The sequence below is a fragment of the Idiotropiscis lumnitzeri genome, chromosome 21 (genome assembly GCF_059441095.1).
Source record: "Idiotropiscis lumnitzeri isolate Australia: NSW breed Sydney's pygmy pipehorse chromosome 21, RoL_Ilum_1.0, whole genome shotgun sequence".
Taxonomy (NCBI): domain Eukaryota; kingdom Metazoa; phylum Chordata; class Actinopteri; order Syngnathiformes; family Syngnathidae; genus Idiotropiscis; species Idiotropiscis lumnitzeri.
In genome coordinates this window covers 4355666-4376782 of record NC_142411.1, presented here as the reverse complement: position 1 = coordinate 4376782, position 21117 = coordinate 4355666, and the positions used below count along the sequence as shown (strand labels likewise).

Below are 21117 nucleotides of genomic sequence, written 5' to 3'. Positions count from 1 at the left end.
CGGGCTCCCGGCAGCGAGAGCGAGCGCCTGCGAGCCCCCGGACCCCCCACTCGCACCCCCCCCCCCCTCCTTCCCCTGATGTCATTGTTTGAGTACGCTGACCCAACACTTTCCAGGCCGGGACGCCAGCGAGGCGGTCTGAGGCCACACTGTGCGGTTCTGGAATGTCTTCCCTGATTGTTGACAATCAAGGAATTTTCGCTTTGGGAATCATTCGCTCCTTCCCAAGTCCCTCATCACGATATGCTAGACGCGTTATTATATAGCGGACTACGCAGTTGCTGAGTAGTGATTTGGGAGTCGTGAATGAGCGAATGTTTGCGAACGCCGCCGCTGACTCTTGAATGATTTGCCAGTGGACGTCTGCTACGCCGTTGTGTCTTTTTGTTGCTCACGCTCACCTTGTGGAAACTTCCGTGGAAAAGCTGCTTGACTTGAGGCTCGTCAAAGGTCACCCGCTGGATCTCGCCGCGCTCGTCTTTGTTGTAGAAGGAAACGGTCTGCTTGGAGGCTGAGAGGCGCAACAGCGGCGTCAGAACAAGGGCTCGCTTCTTTTTTTTTTTTCAACGCCGAGACCGAACGACGCCTACTCACGGTCAATGGTGACGCCGGTTTCGGGCTTGTGGTCGGCAGTGGACACCTGCCACACGTCGAAGGCGTCGGACGGCGTGTCGGGCAGGAGGCGGAGCATGAGGATGATGGTGTAGACGGAAGGGAGACCCTCGGGGTGCACCTCGCTGCCCGCACAACACAAGTTGAAGTCATGCGACGGGCAAATCTCGTGAAACTTACACACAATATTTATATCTATGCAGATAATGAAAAAAGTCTCTTTTGGAAAAATCCGTTTTTGATTATGGCAGCTGGCTTTAAAAAAAAAAAAAAAAACGAACAATGAATCACCCAGCAAGATACTGAGAAAAAAGTCCTTTGAATTATCTTCATTGGCGCGTGTACATCGCACAGCATTCAAATGCGGTAAAGTTTATTATTTGATTATTTTCGACGGGAAATGGGGAAAATTACAAGAGCGGCCCACATTTGAATCATGAATCAAACCATCAAATTCTTTCTTTTACGACTGACTTGTGACACCGCAACTAATCACCCCAATTGTTGATGCGCGCAGCAAACTGACTGTCGATGCGAACGGCATGTCGCAATGATGTCATTTCCATTTCTCATATAGGAACGAGGAAAACGGACTGAAAGCGTGTGGCTACTCATGTGTGCATAATAAAGCGTCACAGGAAAGAAATTCAAGCGAGAGAAACTGGCGCTGGGACGCTTCTGCTTCTTCGCGCAATAAACAATGACGAACTGCCATTTCCTGCTTTGGCTTCTGTTGTCGAGCCGTTTTGTTGCCAGGCAACAAAAATACCTTCCAGCAATCTACGGAACAGTGCAAAGCATCTGCTCATTTGCATAATATGGATGCAATTAAACTATTACGCATCTCGGCAGATGTTAAATATTTGAAATAGCTCTGGATATGCATCTGGATGCTGAAAAGTTGTACTGCGTACGTATTACGCACATCAGCAGATGCATTTTGGGGGTGAGGCGTCCGGTCACCAAATAGTGAAAATCCGCGCATAATTGACTAGCAGGAAACTTTTCGCTTTGATAATTTTGCCATGTGAAACAATTAAAAGCTCGAGAGCTGCACCAGTTGACTCACACGCTGGGCATGGTGAGGTAGGCGTTGGTGTGCAGTCGGTAGGCCGTGAAGCTGTTGAAGGATCCCGGCTCCATCGAAACGCCACTCACCTGGGCGTACGTCTTCTCCGTCAGGTTGAAGGCTTCCAGCATCCTGAAGCCTGTCGCCGAGCAACAACGCGGTGGTAATTGGATAACGGGCGCTTGAAGGTTCGCGCCCTCGCAATTTCAGAAAGTTTGTTGGAGGTTCTTGTTGTGAAATGGGCTAGATAAATAAATTGTATTGTATTGTACAGTATGCTGCTAAGTTTCGATTGAGGGTTACTTGAGTGTAGTACCACAATGTGCCACAACGGGCAGCACTGAGCTCTACTGGAACACATGGTTTTTTTTTTTCAGGCAAGAACACTTTTAAAACGGGGGAAATGTGTGCACTGCCATCAACTCACCAGGAGACGTGAAGCCGTTGACAAAGATGAGCGGGCAAGCTGCGGCACAACAGAGCAACATGAACGGACGCACGTTTCGACACGAGGCGTCAGGTGGGCGCCGGCGGACACTTACTGGATGTGGCCGTTTCGCAGATGAAGTTGATGAGGTTCTCCTTGATGGTCTCAAAGTGGTCGAAGTCGTCAACCACGAAGACGTGCCGCTCGCTGGGCTTGCTGCTGATCTCCTGCAGCTCCACAAAGTCCACGTCGGCCACGCCAATGGCAAACACCGTGTAGCCTGCGGCGGCGTCGGTTTTTAGACTGACAAGCAACTCAGCCAGACCCGAGCTAGCGTGCAGCGCTTACCTGCGTGTTGCAACCTGGCGGCATTCTTCCTCACTTCATCTTGCGAGCGTCCGTCCGTGATGACCACCACCACCTTGGGGACGTTTCTCCTCATGCCGTTTTCCACCGTGAAGGCCTTCTCGTACGTGTGCTTCAGCGCCACGCCTAATCGGGGACGCCACCGTTAGCGGGAGCACGCGCTCTTGTCACTCGGCGTGTGTGAGCGTACGCCTGACCTGTTTTGGTGTTTCCGCCTCTGTAGCGGATGTGATGAGGCGCCGCCATGGCAACGCCTTTGTCTTGGTACGCGTTGAACTTGAACTCGGTCTTTGCGGTGTCGCTGTACTGCACGAATGACACCTGCGTGCAAAGACATCATCGTTATCGCCGTCATCATCATCACAACACGAAGCGCGGCTGGCTTCAATGAAATCTCTTCTCTTCGTTTGACGGCGAGCGAGCGGACAAACCTGCATCCCGCTGGGCCCGATGACGTCGAAAGTTGCGATCATGCTGGAGACGAAATGCACCACTTTGACGAAGCTCTCCTCGCCGATGCTCCACGAGCCGTCGATGAGGAAGAGCACGTCCGCCTTGGCGCCTTTGCAAACTGGAGCAAAACAAAGCAAAAGGCGCACAAGCTTGAAAATCGCAAGTGGTTCAAAAGTCAAGAGGCGAATCTCAAGTTTTAGCAAAGCGAGTCTCGGAAATGCCGATTCAAGCTTGACTTGAGTCAAGTCATGTGACTGAAGACGCCCGCCTCTCGCCTTTTGTTCGGTCATGAAGCTTCCACGAAGCTGCGGATTTTCTTCCAGACGCGAAGTGACAGGACAAGAATGTCAAAGTTGAAAGCGAAGCCGCAGTAGTGTACGACTTGGATTGGTTTTTACGAGCCCACTGGCGTTTTGAACGGTCCCGTTCCCCTCATGAAGCAGTACCACATGTGGCGGCCATTAACACGCTGGCACCGGCTCGCTCCAGAAGGAGTTTGGCTGGCGCTCGCCCGCTAGGAGTCTGGCCGTCGCCAAAACGCCTCCATGACGGCTTGACAGGCCGGGCCGAGCCTGAATGAAAGGACGGCGCATCCATTCAGTTCTTCCCTTCGGGACACTTGGGCAAGTCGCGTCACTTGCGAGAATGAAAAAAAATTCATAAATAAATAAACGGAGCTCAGAGAGGCAAACTGAGGCTCAAATTTGGATTGGCAGTCGATGGAGCAGAAAAACGTCACGTTCAAACATTTGACGGCTCCTACTAATTACAGTAAATATTTGAATGAAAAACACTTGCGGGCAATAAATATGAAAGAATCTAATGAGAACCAGCAGCTCGAGAAACGCCTGGATCATGGTGGCTTTAAAGTTATAGATCGTCCCCGCACCAATTTCACAAAACCGCAACCAAGTATTTAGGGGAGCATTCATAAACATGAAAGTTTTTAACGCATACGCATTACCAGCGACAAGCAATACAGTATATCCAGTAAGTGAAGGGTCTACCTGCCCAGGAGGGGGGTATGGTGGGCGGCGGGCTGGGAGTGGGCGGGAGCGTCGGCGCGGGAGTCGGCTTGACCACTGTGACAAAGCAAAGACGCAGAGTGTAAGCGACACGTTTGTAATGGGCAGGGCACGCCGGCAGACGACTCGCTCACGGGTTCTCTCCTTGGTGCCGACGCCGGGTCCCTCCAGGTTGGGCGTCTGGACGTAGACGGTGGCGCTGTAGCGAGCATCGGGAGAAAGTCCGTCAAAGCAGTACTGCGGCAGGCCGGCGGGGATGGTGATCTCCTGTTGACCTCTGCTGGATGCTGAGAGACAAGAAAACAAGGTCAGCGCATCGCGACTCAATTGCTTTTTCGATTTTTTTTGCTCAATTGGCACAAGTATGGCCGTGAACCAGCAGATGCAGAGGGGAGAAAAGTCAAAGTGGGTTTTCAAACAGCTGAAAATGTGCCGATTGACGGGCGTTTTTTTTGTTATTTGCGTATTTGCTTTTCACCAGCTCGAGGTTTGCTAGTCTTTGCTCGTCCAGTTGTTAGCGGTCCGGCCACTTTCAATCCAGGCCAACACCTGCAGCGTGTCCCCAGCACAGGAAGCGCCACGCCCCAAATCAGCGCAACCCGGCATGCCGATGACCTCATCATCTGGAGAAGTGCCTCCAAACATCTGCCATCCATCTCCCCCCACACTCGCGAGTGGCACGCCCATATGAATGCCGGCGACGCGTGGCGGAAAAGTCCACGAAAGTCCACTCACGGTCCAGCGGGTTGAGGCGGATGCGGTACGACGTGGCCGCTCGGTGAGGTGTCCACTTGACGCAGAACTTGTCGTGAGCGATGTTGTACGTCTCGATGTTGCTCACATTCAGAAAGACTGGCGAAAAGTCACAAAATCACATTTGATTAATTAAAATAAATTTATTTACATTACAAACATTTGCAAAACTGTTTACATCCCTATTTAAAAAAAAAAAAAAAAATCTTTGCATTTTAAATGTCTCAATAATTCAAATATTTGAAAAAACATGTTAATAAAAATAATAATAATAAAAATAATAAAAAAATGAATTCTATACATTTACAAACATGAACAAAAATGGTTCTATTTTATCTAACAGGTCTTAGCTAGCATACAAAGGTAACATAGCCTCGCATGGGAGGCGGCTCATACGTGTGGTTCCCGGGCCGGCGAGAGGCGCGCTGGCGCCGCCGGTGTACAGCGCCAAAACTTGGACATCGTATGTGGTTCCGGGCTTGAGGTTGTGCAGGGTGTAGGACGTCACGTCGCCCACGAAGAAGTCGGTGGTCTGGTCGGAGCCTGCAGGAAGGAATACAGAGCGAGTAGATGTTGTTGTCTGCTTGGTTTGTATGCGTTGTTGCTCCATGAATGTTTCAGTAGCAGTTGTTCAAATGTTTAGAAACACTAATGTCGATGCTAATTGACGATAGCCCGTCTCCAGTATTCCACATTTCATGTTAGCATTAAGCTTGGGGATGATTTTGTAGTTAAAATCGACAAAGTTTCATTCCATTTGGTTTTCTTGGTCAGTTTTACTGTAAACTTAAACTCAAACTGACAAACGGCTTGAAGCAAGCACGCTTTACATCTCTCATTTATGTTTATTTTTTTGGGGGTGTTTTTTTTAAATAGGTGTTCACGGTTGACGCCGACCTCTGGGCGAGTATATGAGTCTGTATCCTTCCACCGGCGCCGCCACGGGGTCCCAGGCCACTCGGAATCGCGTGTACCACTCGTCGGACACGCGCAGGTTCCTCGGGCTCAGCAGGCCGACTGCGGACGACAAAGAGGAAATGTTGGCCGATGATCACGTGGACCGGCTCGTTCGTTCGGGCGTGCGAGTCTCCGATGCATCACTTGTGCGTCCGTTGCCGTTGAGGAGTCCTCCGGGGCCCTCGGCGTAGATGGCCTCCACCGTGATGTTGTAGGGCGTGTCGGGTTGCAGGTTCTGCAGCCGGGCGTTGTTTCTGTTGCCTGACACCACGGCCTGCAGATGCAGATGACATAGCGGGGTTTTACTGTATGTAAAAATCCGGATATAGTATAGGGCGTATCCGTATATGTCAGTCATTTTTATCCGCAGGCCACATATTTCATCTGTCCTCGAGTTTGTATGATACACGAAGTTACCGCATATGATTTGCGTACACGGGCCACATGAAATGACGCGGCGGCCCGGATCTGGCCCCCGGGCGGCAAGTTTGACACCAGTGCTATAAGGGAATTACTGAGTCATATGTGGAGTATATAAAAATGTTGTGGTTCGGGAATGACGAATGATAGCGAACGCGGTCATTCACTCATCCCTTCCTCCTCAACCACCGCATCTGGTTTATCGAGGCGAAGTTTTCGTCAGCATTCGAGAGCCACTGTGTACAAATTTGGAGGCTCGCAGCTGCCATCAGTACTTCAGCTCCTCATGAATTCCACTGCAATGGTTGTGATGACGGTGTTAGTTTAAGGCCGTCTTGTAATTACTCTCACCAATCAGCGGCATGTGATTTATGAGCTGATGGTGCGCCGGACAACCTGTGACTTCATCGCATAGTTTGGACGCCCAACCAAGGTTGCGCGCGTGGCGAGAGCAGCTCAAGTTAACCCAAATTACGCGCTGACTTCAAAATGACCTCTGAAGACGTCATCTTTTTCCCCCCATTCAGTCTTCCTTTGTTTGACGTTTGCAGCCCACATGGCAAATTTTTAAGCAATCTTTTTTTTTTACGGGTTGGAGAGTCAAGATTTTGAGTTGCGCCTTCAGATTGTCGTGACTGAATATTTACAATTTACAGAAAATGTCAAAACTATGTGATAAGGTGAAAAAATATGTTTTGTCCTCTCAGGGGTTTTGAGTGCTGGCAGCTGAGCGTACTCACATATTGTGTGATGGGGTCTCCCGTCATGGGGGCGTAGGCGATGCGGTACTGCCTCACGGGACCCTCGGCGTGGTCCCACCCGAGGGTGAGAGAGTTGGTGGTGGCTTCAAACACTCGCAGGTTCCGAGGTCCGGCGCGCGGCACTGTGAGCGCAACATGTTCAACATTCTGTTGAGCAAACTGTTTATTCTCGCATATCACTCTTCCCGAATGTGCGTTTTCATCCGTAAACATTCTCACGTGTTTTGCCGTTGCTCTTCAGCGACACTCCCTCTCCGTCGGGGTACATGGCAGCCACGCTGACCCGGTAGGGCGTGTCCTGGATGAGACCGTCCAGGAAGGCGTTGTGGACATTGCCGGGAACCAGCACCTTCGCAGAAAAAGTCAAACAAGACGCTGATGTCATAGAAGCCGTCATTGCTGGCAGCTCGGAGCGCAGCGCCACGAGCGCACATCATCATCATCGCGTTATCGAGCCGGCCAGATACAAACAAAGACTCAAGACCACAGATGCAAACACGTCATGTGCAGGTAAACATTCGAAACGGAATGACCCAAACTAGATTTTTTTTTTTTACGTCTGTTTTGGCAGAGTTGTCTTTTCATGGCGCACAATAAAGAGAACTTGTAGAGACTCACCGACTGTGGCGGCGAGGCGGAGTTCCAGGGGACGTACTCGACTCGGTACTGCTGCACCTGGCCCGTGGCCGGCTCCCAGCGCACGTTGAGGCTGTTGGGGGTGGGGTTGAACACCTGAACGTTGCGCGGGGGCGTGCGAGGAACTGCAACGAGCGCAAGAGGGAAATGAGGATGTAGCAAGCCGTGAGCTCATTTTCACTTCTAGTTAAAAATTGAGCTCTAAACCCGAAGGATTGGAATTGGAATCTGGATTCAAGATAAAACGTCTTCAACAGAGTCACGAAATTCATCTTGGCTTCTTTATGTTAATTATGACATTTTTTTCCATTTCCTTTCATTTCTAAAAAAAAAAAAAAGTCCTCTTGACTTTTTGGGAATTTTGTGACTACCCGGAAGTGATGCCACCTGGATGTGATTGGATCAACAAGAGGACTTTTTGTAAATCCCCCGAAGAAGACGGCAGTTGCACGTCAAAACTAGTAGAGGTAAAAAAATTTAAAAAAAGAACCTCGTTTGTCTGAAGAAATGAAAAAAAAAAAATCAACTAATTAGGCAAGAAGAATCCAGTCGCTGGATGACAATCAAGTCAAACTTTCTGCCATTGTCTGGTCTCGCCATGTTGGAGCCAGTAGACGACATGCTACTCCGACACGTCTTCCTTTCTCCCCCTCGAGGACAAAACTACGCTTGGCTTCGAGACGACAAGCACGACAGGAATTCCTGAAAAGCCGTGGGAATCGGGACGGGAGGGAAGAGTGGCGCTCCGAAACGGCACAGATGATTTTAACACATGTAGACGATGTCAAATCAATCTGATTTACAGGTATGTGGTGAAAGAGTGGTTAGCACGGCTGTCTCCCAGTTCTGAGGTTTGAGGTTTGAATTTCAGCTGCAGCCTTCCTGCGTGAGGGGTTTTGGATTTTCTCCTTTGTGCTTGCCCACATTACAAAAACATTCATGTTAGCACCATTGAAGACTCTAAAATTGTCCAATATGGATGCGAACGTGAGTGTGAAGCGTTTTTTTGTCCATATCGGAATGTGGGCCTTGCCTGAATCTTTTGCCTTCATCTTGTAGACATTGATAATAAATGTTTAGATTTCTTGTGTTCAAATAATGTTTCATCCGGGAAGCGATGACAGCTCCGACGAAAGCTGAAGGATGCGCAAATTCTAAACACAAGAAATCTAAAAACTTTCCAAAAGTCAGCTGGAATAATCTCCAGCTCGCCGTCCAACCTTTTGCTTCGCTCCTTCACGACCTGGACGACACTGAATTCTGCCATCTACCTGGAAATCCTGCAAGCAAACGTCAGGCTACCAGCGGGTACCCTAAGGCGAAAGTGAACTTGTTTTACGCAGCAAGCTAACGATCCAAAACTTCAAGTCCACCTCAAAGTGGTTAAAAAAACAAATCCATTGTCAAAGCCTCCAATGTGACTGCATTCCAGCAATTCTGCCAAGAAGAGTTCGCTAAAAATTTCTCTACAGCGATGCAAATGACTCATTCGATTCAGCGATTACTGTCAAGGATGCCACAAACACTTTTTCCACTTCGGGAGGCAATCACCCTTTCACATCCAGTCGGAGGGTTTCCATCGTTTTGAAACCGTTTACTTGGTTTGTCTTTGTGAGACTCTCAAATTGGCTCGCTGATGTGAAACATTTATGTGTGAGAAACGGGTTAGTCATGGGGGCTCATTGATGGAAAGCATGAGGCTGCAAATGAAGGAAAAAGAGCAAAAGCGTCCTGAAGGAAAAGCTCCGCTGGGTTAAAGAAAAGCAGATGTCTGCGAGTGTATACATGGCACTGTGAGACACTTTAGCTCTAAGAGCAGTCAAAAAAAAAAAAAAAAAAAGGATGCAGTAGGCAGTGAGACGGCCTGCAGACGATGTGGTCAGCAGTTACACAACTGCGCTTGTGTAAGCACAAGCAGAGATCACCAGATTTCCGTTGGTCTGCTGCTCCGCTCCCTCCGCTCGAGTCTTTGCTCGCATTCCAGCTCGTGACTTCATCCCTGTCAATCGCCTCCGCAAGCAATGCTGGAAATTTACCAATTACAAATACGCCCTTACTCCGCTCCGGCCGATTGTTCGGCTAGTTTTGCTTGAGTATTGATTATTGTGGGGATAACCTTCCACTTTCTACTCCTGACTTGCGTTGTGTCCTGTGCCAGACAAAAAAGCTGCCGTGTGAAAACACAATTTGGATTCTGTGTCATGTTATCAAAACGTTTTTTTTTTTTAAACAACATTTCAGAGCATCAGTAAATTATTATTATTATTTTTTTTATCAAGAGTTGAGGATTGCATCACACATCCATCAAGAAAAACCTTCGCCGCTGGAACTCGGTGTGGAATCTTTGCGCGGCGCTCCAATTAATACGGGACTTTGCTGAGTGAGCGCGACACGCCGTCTGCACATCAGCCCGTCCAACATAAGACGCGCACACACCAAATAGGTTGTAAAGCTGCGCAAACACACACAAACGGTGATGTAGCAAGCATTTGGTGAGATGCTGCTTGTTCTCATTTAACATTTTTTTTTTCTTTTGGAATTTCAGGCTTTGGCCAGAGATGGGAGGAAGTCATGTGACTATACTATAGTCTCCCACCTCTGTTTTGCGGCTCGAAAATACTTTCTGGGTTGACATTCGAATGCGACACTGGCCTCCCTCAGGGCTCAATCTCGAGTCCTTTACTTCTTCACTGCGGCCGAATGAATGGAGGTTGACTTACGTGTTTTTCCAAGCTCAGACTGGCGCAGACCTTCACCCTCAGGGTACACGGGCACCACGGTGACGGTGTAGGGTGTGTCCGAGAGGAGGTTCCTCAGGACGGTGCTGGTGGTTCCTCCCGATACCTGCTCCTGATCGCACACAAACACACGCGGGAATAAGCTTTTGGTCATCTTCATGCGTCAATCGTTTTGAAGAATTTCACGAAACGGCATATAGTGTGAAAATCGTTTAATCTGCTTGATAACACTAACAATTTCTTTTAAATGAAATGCTGCTTTTCATGGAATTTGAAGAGGCCTTTTTGCGTCATCAAGGACTTAGAACGACCGGTCATGAATAATACTTAAGCAGAAAATGTGCACGGGCACCAACCATGTCCTCGGCGCCGCCCGCAGCCGGCACGTAGAAGAGTCGATACTGGCGCACGTTTCCCTCGGCCGGCTCCCAGGTGACCTTGAGTGTGCTGGTGGTGGGCTCGGTCACCTTCAGGTTCTTGACTCCGCCCAGTGGCTCTGTCCAACACAGCGGGCAAAGGTCGGTAATATCACATTTGGCTTACGAGCACTGTCAGGCCGCAGCTAGAAATTAGGGTCGAGGATATCCGCAAACCGGTATTCTGGGTTTGATCATGTGACCTTCTGCGTATAGCGCAAGTGTGACGTTCATTTCGGTGCCCAACGTGAGAATGTTGGGCAGAAAAAAAATAATTAATAATAATACTAAAAAAAATAAAAATAAAAATAAAAATAAAAAAAGAAAGAAAAAGTGAGCAGCTGGTTTCCAAAGATGAACTTACTGGTCTTGCCGTTGTCCGACATGCTCTTTCCCTCCATGTCGGCGTAGATGGGCACCACTGTCACCGTGTACTCCGTGTTGGGCTGCAGCTCCCTCAGCATGGTGTTGGTCGCCATGCCCGATTCCTGAGTCTGGACAAACATGCACAACACATCCCTGAGTTTTGCAAGGGGAGTTTTTTTTTTTTTTTTTTTACACAAAAAAACAAAAGTGGCATAAAAATAGCTAAATTTTAAAAAAAAAGTGAAAGTGAACTCGTGAGCGCACCATGAGCTGGTCTCCTCCGGCGATAGGCTGGTAGCTGATCCTGTATTGGCGTACGTCGCCCTCGGCCGCGTCCCAACGCACTCGCAGTGAGTTGGTGGTGGGGTCGCTCACGCGCAGGTTCTTCACGCCGCCCAGAGGCTCTGAGCAAAAAAAAAAAAGACGTGTGAGGGGTAAAAATTCTTTTTTATTTTATTTTTTTTTTTAACAATATGGTCTCTCTATGTTGCAGATTGTCATCAATTGCAAGCAGATGTGGAACGTTCAGTTTAATGCCGAGTTGAACTTTGAATCATTCCTGTATTTGTTTCTCAGCCTTCCCAAAATAAAATAGCTCCTTGAGGTGAAACTCAAGTGCCGCTGTGCTAGCACATTCCGGCGCTTGTTGATCACATCCGACAATGGCGTCCGTGTCTCAGCGCAAGATTCAATTATCGGAGTGGCATAAAACGCTGAGCCTTGTCCCCGAAGGCCTCGTGGGACGCTGGCACTTACTGGTCTTGCCCTTGTCGGCCTGCAGGATGCCCTCCACGTCGGGATAGATGGGCACCACGGCCACGTTGTACTCCGTGTCCGTGTCCAAGTTTCTCAAGATCAGGCTGGTGGTGCCGCCCGACACCTCCTCCTGTGGAGTGGTCATATGAAAAGCCTCAGGTGGGATATATTCCAACTACTGGAGGCTTTAAGTTTTATTTTGGCAGCACCAACCGTGCGTTGTTCTCCGTCAGGTTGCGCCGAGTACGTGACCCGGTAGCTTCGCACGTTGCCCACCGCCGGGTCCCAGCGCACCGTCAACGTGCTGACGGTCGGGTCCACCACCTGCAAGTTCTTCACGCCTCCCACCGGATCTGACGGCATAGATCATATCACATGTTAATAAGTGGCGGTAAAAAAATACAACTTTATTTTTGTAATGCGAGAATTAAAAAGACAGGCCGAGACGTTCCACTCACTGGTCTTCCCGTTTTCGGTCTGCGGCAATCCCTCCATCTCGTGGTAGACGGGCACCACAGTGACGCTGTACTCTGTGTCAGACTGCAAGTTCTTCAGCACCGTGGAGGTGGTGGATCCTGATACCTGGTCCTGGTTTAGGGAGGGCAACATGCAAGTGTCACTTATATGACGACGATGCCACGCCCAAAAGATCAAACGACACAAGAGCCCAAAACCTGAACCAATATGTGCTGTAATCATTCATTCACTGGCGAATGAACGGATGCGGAAAATGCGGAGTAGGGACTCACCACATCCTGGTCTCCGCCAGCAGTCGGCACCCAGATGACGATGTACTCGCGCACGTTGCCCTCAGCCGGCTCCCAGCGCACGTTGAGGCTGCTGCTGGTGGGATCCAAAACCTGAAGGTTCCTCACCATGCCCAGCGGCTCTGACGACAAACGCACGAGCAACACGTTTGACCCGAAATCGGAACTCAATTTGACGTGTTGACGCAACTCGAACAAATTCACATTGTTTTTGATTTTTCAACCGACAGCTTGTAACTTGAAAGTGGCTGCCCGCGTAAGTCAAGTTTCATGGATTTGCACTTTGGCGGCGGACACTCACTGGTTTTGCCGCTGTTGGTCAGACTGGGCCCGTCGCCCTCGGCGTAAACGGGCACCACGGTGACGGTGTAGCGGGTGTTGGGGAGGAGCTTCTCCAGGATGGTGCTGGTGGTGCTCTCGGAAACTTGTTCCTGTAAAACCACATCGGCACTACGTCGGAGCACGTCCCGATAACTGAGACGCCGCTGATGTTAGCGGTTGCCACTCACCACAATCTCCAGGCCGCCATCTTCCGGCACGTAGATGACTTTGTAGCCCTGAACGTTGCCGTCGGCGGGGTTCCAGGTGACCGTCAGGGTGGTGATGGTCGGGTTGGTCACATGCATGGTGCCCACGCCGCCCAGCGGTACTGCAGGAAGACAATTCAACATGGCCTCACAACAATACCGGATCATCTTCGTCGCGAGGAAACGCGCCATCTGACTCACGAGTCTTTCCATTCTCAGTCTGGCGCTTTCCCTCCCTGGCCGGGTACACGGGCAACACGGACACGGCGTAGGTGGTGTCGGGCACAAGGTTCCTGAGGATGATGTCGCTGGTGGTGGCAGGAACTTGCTCCTGCGGAAAGCGACACCGTAAAATGCCGTCGACGAATCCCGCTCGTAGGTCGCGCCGAGCGGCGTTCTCACCATCTCCTCGCGTCCGCCGGCGACGGGCACAAAGAAGACTTTGTACAAGCGGACGGCTCCGTCGGCTGGGTTCCACTTGACGTTGAGCGAAGTCATGGTGGGGTTGGTCACCTGCAGGTTCTTCACGCCGCCTAGTGGCCCTGAAGGTCACAGAAGTGCCAGTCAAGCGCCACGTTGTCGACCACGCCAGCAGCAAGCCGGCTGACACGCTTACTTGTCCTTCCGTTTTCTGAGATGATCTTGCCGTCGCCCTCGGCGTAGACGGGCACCAGGGAGACGGTATAGAGGGTGTCGGGCTGGAGGCCCCTCAGGATGGTGCTGCTGGTGCCAGCCGACACTTGCTCCTAAAAGCCACCAGCACAATCTCCAATGTGAGTCAGTCACTACGTGGCCCATGGAAGGAGATCTGGACCATCGGAATCTCAATTTGAGTTTCTGAGTTGGAATTTGAAATTCACATTACATTTATTATTTACTGACGATTTTTTTCAATGCAGATATTTTTGGAGACAGTTGTGTTAAATTACATTGATTTTTGGGAAATTGAATTTTTTAGAGATATGGTTGTTTGCTCATTTCAAAACATTAAGTTTTAGAAATTTAAAAAATGCTCAAACATTCAAACTTGGAAATGGAAAAAAATTGTAATTTACAAATTTTAATTACAACTCGTAAATTCAAATTTACAAATTCAGATTTTGACACTTAGAAAATCAAACTCAGAAATTCAAATTAAACCTCAGAAATTCCAATTCAGAAATTTCAATTCAGATATTCAAATGATAAAATTTAATTTAAACTCAGAAATTTGAACAATGAGATCAAAACTCAATTTGGTCTCAAACAGAATTGTTAATTTAGAAATTTCAATTCATGGCAAACAGAGAGTGAGAAATTCACATTCGGATTATCGCCTTTGGAAATTCCAATTCCAAGTGATGAATTGAAAGTCAAAAATCGAAATAGCGAGTGTTCCAGATGTGCTTCCATAGGCTTGACTCAGGCAATGGCCCCGCCCCCAGGAAGGTGGCGGTGCTCCTACCAGTCCTACCATGCTCTCGGCGCCTCCGGCGGCAGGAGCGTAGACCACCTTGTACTCCTTGACGCGGCCTTCGGCCGGCTCCCAGCGCACGTTCAGCGTGGTCATGGTGGGGTTGAGCACCTGAAGGTTCCTCACGCCGCCCAAAGGTTCTGTGGGGGCGGCAACCGGTTAGCGCGACCGCCAAACAATTCTGTCTGACGACACTGGAAGGGTAGCTGGTGCTGTCACCGCTACGTTTTATTTGAACGTTCGTGTGGCGTATGAGCGCGTGTTGCTCACTGGTTTTTCCTTCGGCCGAAACTTCTCTGCTGGGGCCGGTGGCGTAGACGGCGGTCATGGTGACCCGGTACGGCGTGTCGGGCGTCAGCTTCTGCAGGATCGTGCTGGTCTTCTTGCCTCCCACCTGCATCTGCTCGTGTTCAAGAGAACACAGGTCACCAACTGTGCTGTCAATTTGAGTTTGGACTTGGCTGATATTTTCTGTTGTGCACTGAATTGTTGGAGAAATAATTTTTTTTTATATTTGTGGAGCAAATTTTAATTTAAACTCAGAAATTGTAATTTAGAAATTCACATTCAATAGTGAGAATTGAAATTCTCGTTTGGAAATTTTAGTTCAAACTCAGGATTTTAAATTCTGAATTTCAAACCGTTAATTAGAATTTCTATTCATATTTAAATTGAATTGAATTTTGATTTTCTATTCAATTTTAAATTCAACCTCGGGAAATTGAAATTCAGATATTTAAAAATCTGAAATGTTCATGAGCGGTAATCCAAAACCTTAAACTTAGAAATTCTAATGAATTGTGTCACTGAGTTGCAACATCGTCATTTTTTCTTTTTGTTCAAAGTGTCACACATGTGACTTGGTCGCACGTCCAGAAGACTTCCTGTCCAATACTTTCCAGATATTGCTATATCACGTGAGCGTTGACGTACCACGATGGGCTCGCCTCCGGCCAGCGGCACATAGAGGATCTTGTAGTTCTGCACGGGTCCGGGGGCCGGGTCCCACTTGACGGCCAGGCTGCTGATGGTGGCGTTGGAAACCCGCATGTTGCGAGGAGGCTCCGGTCGCACTGCGGCCACGACAAACACATCAGAGCAAAAGTCAAGCGGCGCGTGCTGGCGACGACGGCAGCATGGAAGGTTTGTGATGAAGGTGGTGGTGATGATGATGAAGGTGAGATGGAGATGCTTCCGAGGCTTACAGAAGAATGATCATGAAGCAGGTTTGGTGTCAAAGGATGGATCACAAATTGACACTAGCGGTGGGAAGGTACAAAGAAGTACGAATACTCACTACGTTTGGACTTTTTTTTTTAGTCGCACTGGGCTGTTTAGCAGGCTTACGGTGTATGTTTCCCGTTGCTAACACTAAAGAATTTTAATTTTCTTTGGGTGGGGGCGGGGTTACAATGTTAGCAAAGCAACATGTTAATTAAATTATATTACTGGATGTACAAGTGAGAGTACTTGAATATCTACTTATGTCTAGAGTTTGAGTACTTTTGATACTTCCGCAAAGCATGAGAAAGGAGCAAAATGATTTTTGGGTGTTCACATGATCGCTCTGTGACAACCAAACCGACAGCAGCACATGCAACTCGTCTGATGATGATGATGATGATGATGATGATGATGATGTCACAACTTGATGATGTTACATGAGATGAAGTGGAGACACGTGAGGAATGGATAGGAATCGAGGCGGTTGCTCCAAGTATGTGTATGTTGGATTTTTTTTTTTTTTGTCCAATCAAATTTCAGCATCTCTGTGTTGCCATGTCAATGAAATCTGCCCCCGGGCCTTCACAATCAGTGTGCTGCACTGTTTCTTTTTCCAATCATATGAGTATTTTGTCCTCATGGGGCCAAAGAGCTGATTGGCGGATTGGCTGCTCATCGATTTGCACACATGGAATCATTTAATAATCAGCATTATATGATTTTTTTTTTTTTAGGGTAGGGCGGGGATTTTTTTTTCTGTTTTTTTTTTAAATATTTTTGTATAAAAATATATTACATGTACATACGTGATATTATTACATATTTATATTGTTTTCCATTAAATTAAAGGAAAACACAAGCTGACTTGTGTTAACATGAAAGGACAAATTGTACCTCCTTTTGACAGGAAAAGAATAAAATTTCACATTCAAATGTCCCTTTTTGGCCTGTTCACTCAAAGAAAGTCTTCTTCATCATAGATATTTTTTGTGAATGATGTCAGCAATGAATGAGTGTGGCTGACTTATGGGACACACACACACACACACACATGCAATTGTGAAGACACAAACAATCAAGAACATTTTGACATACCGTTCACAGCCTTCAACACTACAAAGAAAAAACAAGCTCATTACAGTGTAACACTCGACAAAGATTGCAGTCCATGACATTCGTTAGGCGACTTGTAAACATTTCGAGTCTTTGGGGATGAAAAGAAAAATTGAAGGGATTTTTATATAGAGACGTATATTTTTTTTTTCACAAATTAAGTTCATGTGTCAAGGTGCCATTTCAGTTCAACCTGAAATTGTCTGTGACTCGCGCATACATGTGATCTTTTGTTCTTCTGAAGTTGTGTGTAGAGGACTCACATGTGCGCTGGTTTCCCATCAAGTCTTCGCTTTCCGACTCGTCCGGGTAGATGGCCGTCACGGTGACCGTGTACTCTGTGTCCGGGTCCAAGTTCTCCAAAAGATGCGATGTCTCATCGTTGCCCAAGATGGACTGCAAGGAGATAAAAACAAAAAGACGTGAAAATCATTAAGTACACTTCCTCCGTCGTAACGCATACTTTGAGACAATCTTTTTTTTATTGTTTTGGTTTTAAAATATACGGATAAGACCCAATTTTAGGGTTGCACTTCTTCAGTGTAGTACCACATCTTGCCACAAACATGCTCGGCAGCACTGAGCTCTAATGGAAGACATGCAGCGGAATTAGGATCAAGACGACGAGGACCCATATTAGCTTTTTTCAATTCTTCTCTTCTAACCTGGCTTATTTTTCTAACACATTACAACAAACGACAAAGATCAACATTCCACAAAAATACATTGGCAAAATATCGGAATCAGCATAAGCCTGAAAAAAAAAAACACATGGGTCAGGCCCTTATTTTTCTCTCACTATGGGAGATTTTCCCCAATTCTGTCTGGAACATATAAGCCCCCTCCCCCTCTATTAATGCGCATGTGGTTGCAACTTACAGACTGGAAGTCGCTGTGTCCTTTCTTGACCCAGCCGATGCGGTAGAGCGCCACATCGGGCGCTCCGTGCTCCCACGTGGCCCTGAAGGAGGTCAGGTCTACATCGGAGAACCTGAGGTTCTTAGGGGCGGGAACCACGTCTGGTGAGAAAAAGCAGGAGGCGCGTGCGTGACGTTAACTCTTTGAAGACGGCTTGTTAAAGCCACTGGAAAAAGGAACATTCTTCATTGACTTCGTCAGTGACTGTAAAAAAAAAAAAAATAAAAAATGTGTGGAAAAGTACGGCAGACCCGTGATTGCCAGTCCGAGCATGGGGTTCCCGGGACCCTCGTCGTACACGGGGGTCACGGCCACGTCGTACTCCGTCTGGGAAGTGAGGCCCGGCACGTCCAGTGCGGTGACGTCGCCGAAGACTTCCAGCTGTTGTGGGAACATTTTCAAACACACATTGATGATAATGACACTGTAATAGCTACAAGTCCTGAACATTCATCATACAGTCAACCTGAACGATATCACAGTTGTTCAATAGCGCACATTTTGAAGTCAGTTTTTATGCAGCCAAGTCGGGAATTTAGAGTTGGGCAGCTTTGGCGTAGTACCACGTTGTGCCACAACAGGCTGGGGTGGCAGTACTGAGCTCTATTGGAAACGACACCGTTTAATTAATTAAGTCCGAGTAGTTCTTCCCAAAGAGCAGAAAACTGAAGATTGTGAGGATGTGTCGCGTGTAGCAGGTGTTTGAAGGTTTGCAATGATTCAAACATTTTCACTTTTATTTCACATAAGTGCGCGTGTATGAGTTTAACAGTCCCGAGCAAGTTTTGCAGATGGAGTGTGTAATGCTTCTGGCGCAAGGATGATGTTCTCAACTGATCAGGAGGATTTTCGACATTTGGTAGAGGTGGAAGTACATTTGATGCACGGAAGGCTTTTTCCATCCCGGCGGGAGGCCGACGTACGGCGCTGAGCCTCAGCAGACGGCAAAAGTTGGCAGCGGTCCTGTTCGGACGCGGTGACGGAGGAGAGCGGGAGACTCGTGCGCTAATCCCAAAAGAAGACGAGCGAGCGAAGCTGCTTCGTGTCATCCATCACGAGTGGCTGAAAAGTCTGGTGCCGCGTGATTCATCCCAGACGCTTTGAGGAGGAGGGAATAATGAGGACGGAGTGGCAGCCGGATGACGGGAGGCGGGGGGGAGGAGAGAGGAGGGAGAGGCCCTCTCTCATCGCACCTTTCGGACGCAATTGTTTTCCTTCCTTCCCTAACCCTAATTCCGCCCGTCGTCAAGAATAACGAGCGTCACCCTCACCTCTTTGGCGTCGGCGTCCTCGGGCTTGTAGGTGACGATGTACTTGCGCACCAGGCCGGGCGCCGCGTCCCAGTTGAGCTTCATGCTGCTGTGATTCACGCCGCTGATCCTCAGGGCGCCGGCGGGCGGCATGGCCACTAGGGGGCACCGGGGCAGGAAACGCACATCAGGACACCAAAAGCTCAGGCAAATATCGGATTAATATTTTGCTTTTTTTTTTCCGTTTAGGTATTATCATCTGAATCGAAAGTTGAACTTGAACATTCTGGTACTTGGATGACAAGACGAGGAAGGCTATGGGAATCCGTTTTGCAAGCGAGGCGCTCGCTCTCACTGGTGAGGTGACAGCGCAAACATCATCTGGACTAGATTTGCAAATCGATAGCAGAGGTGGGGGACTCCACTCACAAGTTGACATACCGTGGCACAATTTGTAACATGTGGAACATTCTTTCAAGAAAACACGTTTCTTTTTTTTCTTTTTTTCATTCAACCTGAATTTCCGTTGAACAGCCCCCAAAAATGTTTCCTGGCAGAAATTTTTGCTGGTCTACATGACGAGAGTTTGCTATCAACACCACCATTCATTTTCCTTCTCTTTATCAAACGTTGACATTTTTAAATATTTTTTTCCATCAGCTCTCGAGCTACAAGTATTCGCTCACCTGCCTGTACTGAATTTAAGTGACATTCGCAGATACGTTATAACAGTTTCATGATATGTCAGCTTTCTCTGATTGGCTGACATATTTCCATTCAAATCATTTTAAAATTCCGTTTTCTTAGCTGACGTTTCAAATGGCGTCATTTTCCTGAAAAACTGCACTTAAATAGCACAGAGGGAACATTACTGGTGGGAAGTTCAGTGTGGGCAGTAGAACAGGTCATGTGTATCAGTCATCATATTTTTTATTTTTTTTTTTTAATAGATTTGTTTGGGAGGATTTTGGTCCCAAGCCCGGACAAAAATGGACCGTTGCGTCAGGAAGGGCATCCGGCGTGAAAAGAGTGCCAAACAAATCATGCGAGCGGCTCGCCGAGGTGACCCCTGACAAGGAAAAGCCCAAAGTCACTTCGTCTTATTTATTATTGAAAGCCTTTTGAAGGTTTTTGAGAAATTCCCCCCCGACAGATAGAGGCCCGGCTCCTAATTTCTGGTGGAATTCATCCCAAGGGTGTTCTTGTGAGTTTCAGGTCAGGACTTTGTTCAAGGCAGTAAAGTTCACAGACACCAAACTCTTTCGAGTATGTCTTTAGAGCGCTTGCTTCCTGTCATGTTGGAACAGGAAGAGCCGATCCCAAAAAGTCAAGAGCATGCAAGAGAAATCCAAAATATTGTTGAATGGACCTCGGGAAGAATCACAGCCGAGACTGCGAGCTGGGCCTAAAGAGCGATATGTGAAGATGACGTCAAGGTTAAGAAGAAGAGGAATTAGAGTACCTGAGGATCCAGGAGAAAAGAACTAACTGACGGATCTTTGACGTCTATAGCCGTCAATGGACTTATAAAGTGCACATCTTGCATGCAAGCTTCTCCCACCTGCAACCAATCAAATTCCAAAGAGCCCAATACATGTACGTACACGTGACTCCACTGCTCTTCAGCGGCTGGCTGATGCCTTCTCCGTGCTGAGCCAAGACGGAGATGGAATACGCCGTGTTGGGGAGCAGCTGCGACAACTGGATGTCACTCACATCTGCCCGTACGCGCACCTGCCAACGGACGGGCGGGGAGTCGATTCAGAGCGCCGTGTTCGCCCAACGCGCCGCGTCATTTTGTGTGCCGCGTTACCTCTTTGTCCAGCAGAGGGTCGGTGCCGTTGATGGATCGGTAGAGCACGATGTAGCCAGTGGCTCCTCCCACCGGCTGCCAGTGAACCCTCATGGTGCTCATGGTCTCGTCGTAGACGTTGATGGACGTGACGGCCGGCAGCGGCACTGAAAACCGATGCAAAGACTGTCAAAGAAGACCCAGGGATTATTCTGCATATAAAATTTGCCGGTGCGACGAGCCTACGCGTAATTGTGGCCCCGCCTCCAGGTTAAAAGCGCCTGACATCATGAAAAGTGTTATGACGCTCCTTTCCGA

The 21117-nt window shown here is 48.2% G+C and overlaps 1 protein-coding gene across 6 annotated transcripts in view; it reads right to left on the bottom strand.

Moving 5' to 3' along the window:
* The window catches only part of col12a1b (collagen, type XII, alpha 1b), a 66284-nt gene that overhangs the window by 18627 nt on the left and 26540 nt on the right, over nucleotides 1–21117 (bottom strand). For 5 of the 6 annotated variants that reach the window (XM_088285671.1, XM_088285674.1, XM_088285668.1 and 2 more), the window contains 40 exons: nucleotides 20821–20966; nucleotides 20612–20741; nucleotides 19029–19165; nucleotides 18009–18138; nucleotides 17719–17858; nucleotides 17103–17235; nucleotides 16822–16839; nucleotides 15436–15575; nucleotides 14773–14902; nucleotides 14503–14642; nucleotides 13666–13795; nucleotides 13452–13591; nucleotides 13251–13380; nucleotides 13032–13171; nucleotides 12824–12953; nucleotides 12505–12644; nucleotides 12214–12343; nucleotides 11969–12108; nucleotides 11756–11885; nucleotides 11264–11403; nucleotides 10998–11127; nucleotides 10574–10713; nucleotides 10200–10329; nucleotides 7462–7604; nucleotides 7063–7192; nucleotides 6823–6965; nucleotides 5807–5936; nucleotides 5603–5722; nucleotides 5102–5248; nucleotides 4688–4804; nucleotides 4087–4239; nucleotides 3935–4009; nucleotides 2906–3045; nucleotides 2672–2795; nucleotides 2457–2600; nucleotides 2224–2388; nucleotides 2109–2147; nucleotides 1682–1820; nucleotides 595–737; nucleotides 402–511 (listed from right to left, as the gene is read on the bottom strand). In XM_088285671.1, coding sequence (XP_088141797.1) covers nucleotides 402–511; nucleotides 595–737; nucleotides 1682–1820; nucleotides 2109–2147; nucleotides 2224–2388; nucleotides 2457–2600; nucleotides 2672–2795; nucleotides 2906–3045; nucleotides 3935–4009; nucleotides 4087–4239; nucleotides 4688–4804; nucleotides 5102–5248; nucleotides 5603–5722; nucleotides 5807–5936; nucleotides 6823–6965; nucleotides 7063–7192; nucleotides 7462–7604; nucleotides 10200–10329; nucleotides 10574–10713; nucleotides 10998–11127; nucleotides 11264–11403; nucleotides 11756–11885; nucleotides 11969–12108; nucleotides 12214–12343; nucleotides 12505–12644; nucleotides 12824–12953; nucleotides 13032–13171; nucleotides 13251–13380; nucleotides 13452–13591; nucleotides 13666–13795; nucleotides 14503–14642; nucleotides 14773–14902; nucleotides 15436–15575; nucleotides 16822–16839; nucleotides 17103–17235; nucleotides 17719–17858; nucleotides 18009–18138; nucleotides 19029–19165; nucleotides 20612–20741; nucleotides 20821–20966 — 5156 coding nt within the window. The remainder of the gene's footprint in view (nucleotides 1–401; nucleotides 512–594; nucleotides 738–1681; nucleotides 1821–2108; nucleotides 2148–2223; nucleotides 2389–2456; nucleotides 2601–2671; nucleotides 2796–2905; nucleotides 3046–3934; nucleotides 4010–4086; nucleotides 4240–4687; nucleotides 4805–5101; nucleotides 5249–5602; nucleotides 5723–5806; nucleotides 5937–6822; nucleotides 6966–7062; nucleotides 7193–7461; nucleotides 7605–10199; nucleotides 10330–10573; nucleotides 10714–10997; nucleotides 11128–11263; nucleotides 11404–11755; nucleotides 11886–11968; nucleotides 12109–12213; nucleotides 12344–12504; nucleotides 12645–12823; nucleotides 12954–13031; nucleotides 13172–13250; nucleotides 13381–13451; nucleotides 13592–13665; nucleotides 13796–14502; nucleotides 14643–14772; nucleotides 14903–15435; nucleotides 15576–16821; nucleotides 16840–17102; nucleotides 17236–17718; nucleotides 17859–18008; nucleotides 18139–19028; nucleotides 19166–20611; nucleotides 20742–20820; nucleotides 20967–21117) is intronic. The other variant, XM_088285672.1, reaches the window with a different exon arrangement.